The sequence below is a fragment of the Oryza glaberrima genome, chromosome 4, assembly GCF_000147395.1.
Source record: "Oryza glaberrima chromosome 4, OglaRS2, whole genome shotgun sequence".
Lineage (NCBI taxonomy): Eukaryota > Viridiplantae > Streptophyta > Magnoliopsida > Poales > Poaceae > Oryza > Oryza glaberrima.
This window is the reverse complement of record NC_068329.1, coordinates 13139191-13145270: the sequence shown is the minus strand read 5'-3', so window position 1 is coordinate 13145270 and position 6080 is coordinate 13139191. Positions and strand designations below refer to the sequence as shown.

At 43.2% G+C, this 6080-nt stretch overlaps 1 protein-coding gene across 1 annotated transcript in view; it reads left to right on the top strand.

Moving 5' to 3' along the window:
- The first annotated feature begins 4240 nt into the window (after nucleotides 1-4240).
- The window catches only part of LOC127770775 (tau-cadinol synthase-like), a 49308-nt gene continuing 47468 nt past the window's right edge, over nucleotides 4241-6080 (top strand). Inside the window, exons 1-2 of the mRNA XM_052296579.1 lie at nucleotides 4241-4298; nucleotides 5690-6011. Of these exons, the coding sequence (XP_052152539.1) occupies nucleotides 4241-4298; nucleotides 5690-6011 (380 nt within the window). The remainder of the gene's footprint in view (nucleotides 4299-5689; nucleotides 6012-6080) is intronic.

Below are 6080 nucleotides of genomic sequence, written 5' to 3'. Positions count from 1 at the left end.
GGTCTCATCCATAGCCCACAGCATTTCAACCAAATGCCTTGTGGTAGCATCATTCTCAATCCCCTCAGTCTCAAGGTAGCTGCCACGGTCACTTCCCTGGGGTTGGCGAGGATGGTAGCGATACTCAGTGTCGGCCAACTGATCACTGTAGCGATCGCGGAGCTCTCCTATGGCTATCCTTGCCACCTCCTGACATGCATGAATATAATTTCCCCCTCCAGCTTCGAACATCACTGATGGGATATCTTCACTATTACTGTTTAAGGTGACTTTGACTTGACACTTCTCTTCATCCCGATCATGAGGAATCTGGGCATACATAGGGGCAGTCCCAAATCCTATGGCAAAGGACATCGTACGCAACTCCTGGACAAATCCCTCAACACCAAACAAGTACTCAGGCTTGTAGCGCGGTATCTAAAGACAAGTGAAAGGAGGAAGTTAAGATGTTTGTCCAATTAATAGCACAAGTTTTTGGATTAATTTGAATAAATTTAGAAAATCAAAGTAAAAGATAAGTAAATAAGGTAAACCAAGTTTGCAAGATAAGTTGAAACAGTTGGAAACAGGATCACAAACTTTGCACTTTTGAACAACAGGTTTCAACATAAAAGAAAAGTTATAAAATCAACCTGCTAAATTTATTTCATTGCAACAAGATAAAATAATGTTGTAAAACTTTTGCTGGTGAATGAGCCATTAGTACGGTAATAGATGTACGGTACTAATAGCACAGGATTAATAATAAATAAATTTTTAAATGTGAACAATTAAAGGAATTATAAACTGCATGTGCCATTTGTTTGGTTTAATTAAAAGAGAAAGAGAGGAGAATAGTTCTATTTTTCCAATATTTTTAGAGGGCTTCTATGGGTAACCATTGGGCATAACCTAGGGTCAAGGAGGCTCTGATACCAACTTGTCACGCCCGGAATTTCTATCCAAAATTCCAAACGCTTACATGTGCGCAAACCCTCGTCCAGGAATCAGCCGAGGCACACAATAACAAATTGATAATAGAGTACAAGTATTACTCTAATTAATAAGCGAATAAAATGTCATTACAGAGGTAGATAGTTCCTCTCAATCAATAAAGATCTAAGCAGCGGAAAATAAGATAAACGGCGCAGACGATTCCACTCCACAGGCAGCTTGACCAGGGCTACACCTAATCCTCCACACCATCAGCATCATTGTAGAACTCCTCCTCTGATGAATGATTGCAAGGTGAGTATATGTCATACTCAGCAAGCCACGCAGCAAATATGCAAGTGCACAGGATAACAAAGGATGGCATAATAGGGTTTCATTTGCATAAACAGCATTTAATAAACATTTCAGAATTTAGTAAAACAGTTGAGTAATAATTAAACCATATTAATCCAACGCTATACAACATACCCTGTTGCATAGGCCCAACCATTCTGAACAACCAATCCCGGCTGCACAGTTCTATCTCCAAACCAGGAATATACCATTCCAAACCAGGAGCTAATCAAATTATTACCAGTCATAGTATCTTTTATTATGATGAGAGGTATGAGACTAATCACGAAAGACATTGTTAAACCCGCCCATAACCGCGGGCACGGCTATTCGAATAGCTTTACCCTGGCCAGAGGTGTACCACTGTACCCACAAGACACAGCCCCACGACATGTCACCATGCGCCTTGATACCACCACGGTACCTCAGAAAGGAGCTGTGACAGTACCCCTCGCACAACACAATCCACCACAGTGCACCGTTCCTGGATCATAATCACCCCCTTATAAACAAGGCATGGACTCCCCAGCGACCCCCGTGGGCTTATCTCCGCCACTTCTCAGTCTGGTGCCCCGCAATGAACCATGCTATACAAAAGGTAAAGCCGTTGCCCACGCTGGCTTGTGGTTGGCACGGTTAATGTTTCACAACCGAAACTCGTGAACCGGTCCTTAATTGTCATGAGCACGACCATCAAAACCATGTGCTCACAACCCACCATTAACAGGTTTTAGTAGGCAAATTAATTAATTAACCAATCATGATTAACCATCTTGAGTTATCATTAAGCCATCATTGAATAATAGGGAGTCAAAAGTTATCCCAATAGTGTGATAATGTTTCTAAGCATGGCTAAGCAATCACATCTAATATCTAGCTGAACCAATATATAAAGCTCAACTAGTCAATTTATAAGAACCCAAGGTATCAAGGAATAAAGTAATCAAGAACAAAAGGGGCTATAACAAACAATAGGTTAATTCCACCCAATGACATTCGAAAATAAATGCAATAGTTGAATAGAAACGATAGCTTTAAACGGGATCAACATGTTCAAAGGGTTATTTGGGATCTGTGTGACTTGCCTTGCTGGCCTTGGAACTCTTCAAATTCTTCTCTTGCGAAAACGGACTCTCCGGAAACGTCGGAATCTAAACAGAAAAGAGCAAAACACCAAAACAGCACATAAACAAGCATGAACAGTACATGTGGATATTTTTAACATGTAGATCTCAATTTTAGAAAAATTTAGAGACTTGAACCAACTAAATCCGAGCTAAGATGAATTAGTTATGAATTTTTAAAGATTAAATCGGATTAAAACACTTATATGGATTTTAATTGAATTATGACGCAATAATGAATTATTTTTGAAAAGGAAAAGAGGATTTATTGCGTCAGCGGCTAGGGTTTGCGGTGGACCGGGTGCACGGCGACGGTTCACGGGAACGGACGGCCGAGATCGATCCATCCAAAACGAACGGCCGGGATCGATCGGTCCACGGCCGGACCACGGCGGACGGCATCGATGACGTCGGCGATGACGTCATCTCCGGCGGCGACCGAACCGCGCGAGCTCGCCGGCGAACGACGACGCGGCGGCGCGAACGGAGAGCACCTACGGGTAGCGGACGGCACGGCGAACTCACCGACGACCAAAGCGACGGCGGACGATGACCGGACGACGTCGGCGACGAGGAAGAAACGGCGGCGACCTCCGGCTTGACGACGGCGACGATGTTCCGGCGGTCGACAGCGACGACGAAGGGGCGGACGAGGACGGCGACGCGACGGCGACCACGACGGCGGCCTTCCCGAGCGACGGCGACGACTGGAGCGACGGCGGCGCACGGCTGGAGCGGCGGCGACGACGGCGGCGCAAGGACTCACGGCGCTAGGGCTCTACGGACGACGAGAGGCGAAGGCGAGGGTGGCGACGGGTAGCGGAGACACCGGGGATCCTTTTATAGGGGCAAGGACACGGCGGCGAAGGCCCACGGCGGCCGGCGACGCGAAGGAAAGTCTAGGGTTCGGAGGAGAGAGACCGATCCGATTCGACCTCGAATCCACGAATTTCCAAACGATTTAGCCGATGATTCCAAAAGAGAAAAGATAGAGGAGATCGAGAAGATCATTTCCCCTCTATCGATTTCATCGGAAACGGAAAGGATCGGCCGGATTTGGAAAGAGACGGCGGCGGCGCGGCGCTAGGGTTTCGGGCGGCGGCGGCGCGAGGAAGACGATGACCCTGACAGGCGGGCCCCACCTGTCAGCGGGCGGACGCGCGCGAACGGCGGCTGCGGACTGGGCCGACTTGGGCCGAGGAGGAGAGAGAGAAGGTTTTGGGCCGACTTTTGGCCCAAAGACAAAAGAGACTTTTAAAAACCTTTTTCCATTTAAATTATTCATGAAATGCAATTCCATTTATTAAAAATACTTCCTTAGCTCAAATAAATCCCAGAAAAATCTAGGAATTATAGAATTAAGCAAAGTATTTAATAAAATTTTATCTAGCCCCATTTTATATTGGAATTTATTATTTAAAATTAGATCTTCTCTTCTAGGCTTTTAAAATCAATTCTAATAATTCCAATTAAACAACAATTTATATATTTGAAATTTTTAGGGTGTGACATTGATTCAGTGATGTAAACTTGTTGATGAATATTTGATTGTGTGATGCATGAATGTTGCCAAATTTTGTGATTGTGTGATGTGTTCAGTCTGTTCTTGCGGATGTGGTTGGAGGGACTGCTCGGCTCGATCGAGCCGACGCATCGAGCCAGCTTTTTTTTTATTCGGCGAACATAAAAGGTGCCGGTTCTACACAAATTTTGACAATTTGACCCTTTACAAAAAATAATTTTACAAACGAACCAATGCCGAAACTTATTTCAGAAATGACCCTTTTATTCAGGGCCAAATTGTATGGCGCTGAACTTAGACATCTTAACGCCACGTCAACTGGCGCTAAATGTCGTGCCACTGCGGATGGGAGGCTGAGTCGGCGTGCCAACATGCATTCAGTGTCGGTCGGTAACACCAACCAGGACTAAAGATCCCAGGCGGCCTGATATCCTTTGACATGAGGTGAACCGCGACTAAATATCACATAGTACCGTTGTACTTATAAACCGAAAATAAAAGTGCTTTTTAGTCGTCCTGGTTTTTTAAAAAATCGGGGCTATTGTGGAATTTGGCCGACACCGTTAAAGGTGGTTTTTGCAGTGGTGCCGGTTCTACAACGTACGTACGTACGCCAATTACAAACTCTTGTCGTGCTGTGTTTGTATATTTCTTGCCATTTGTTTATTAACACGTTTTCTATCCGTCCTCGCAAATTATCTCTGCTGAAGTAAAACCAGATCAGTGATCACTGACCAAATGCTGTACTAGAAAGATCAATAATTGGATAACTTTGAAAGGTTTGGCACGCATGCTGCGATTTGGTGGTTCATCGCATATTTGCAGTTGCAGGGCTAACTTACGGCAGCGTACGACCGCTAAAAAATCAAACACGTGAAGAGAAAAACAAAGGAAAGTTGTGTAAAATGCATGCAATCGTACTGCAGGGTAAGTACTAAATGCTAATTACGACTAGAATTTAATTTCAAACCCCAAAAAAAAAAGAGTGAATTATATTTTGGGCCATGTTTTATTACCAAAGTTTCACTTTGGACCTCCCTGTACATAATCTTTTCGCTTTGGACTAGGTAACTTTACCTTTGTTGTACAATGGACTACCCTAACTCTTTTCGCTTGTGATGTCTAGCGTCTCTTTCGACAAAAGTATGTCATGCATATAGGTATGAAAGTTTGCTAGCATGCCGTTAACAATTTGCTCGAAGTCATCGAAGAAATGAAAATGTGTTTTGGGGTGGTCCATTGTGCAATAAAGGTAAAGTTACCTAGTCCATTTGTAAAAAAAATAGATAAAAGGTAGTCCAAAGTGAAACTTTGACAATAAAATATGACCCAAAGTGAAATTAACTCAAAAAAAAAAGAGACGTAACGTACGTAAGCGGCTTCAGACCACAAAAATTAATGTTTCTATGCCGAATTAACTAAATTGGGCAACATATTCTAATCACTCCCTTCGTCCAATTTTAAACGCAGTCATGAGTTTCGGTGTCTAAATTTGATCGTCCGTCTTATTTTAAACTATTTTATAATTATTGGATCGTAAAACATGAATATTACTTTATATGTGACTTAAAGTGTCTTATTTTTTAAAAATAATTTTAAATAATACAAACAATTAAAATTGGATACGAAAACTACTTACTTCAAATGGGACGGAGAGGGAGTATTATCCGTGCATAGCTAGCTAACTAGCAGAAGTAGTATGTCCATTAATTGCTCTATATATATAGGCTGGGTGGCAGGGTGGTTAACTTAACTTGCTATAAGCATTAATTAGCAGAGCTATCTAGATCATATACTCGACCGATACATATATACTGCTACACTAGATCGATCAATATTATGGATCACCGCTTAGCGTGTGCTTTCGACATTTCGCAGCCATCGCCGCCTGCATCTGCCTGCGTGCGGATGAACACCATCAGCACTACTGCTGCAGCTGGAAATAACAACATCGCGTGCATTAAGCATCGCAGCAGCAGCAAGCGTGTGGTGTCTTGTCATGCAGAACCGTCATCTGCCCCGGCTGCTGCCCAGGCTCCCAGTTTCAAGCCCTCCGTGTGGGGTGATTTTTTTTTTTTCCATTATGAACCTCGGCCAACGCAGGAAAGTTTATACTCCCACCATTCTAAATTGATCTACATATAATTTTTTTTATTATTCCTAAATGA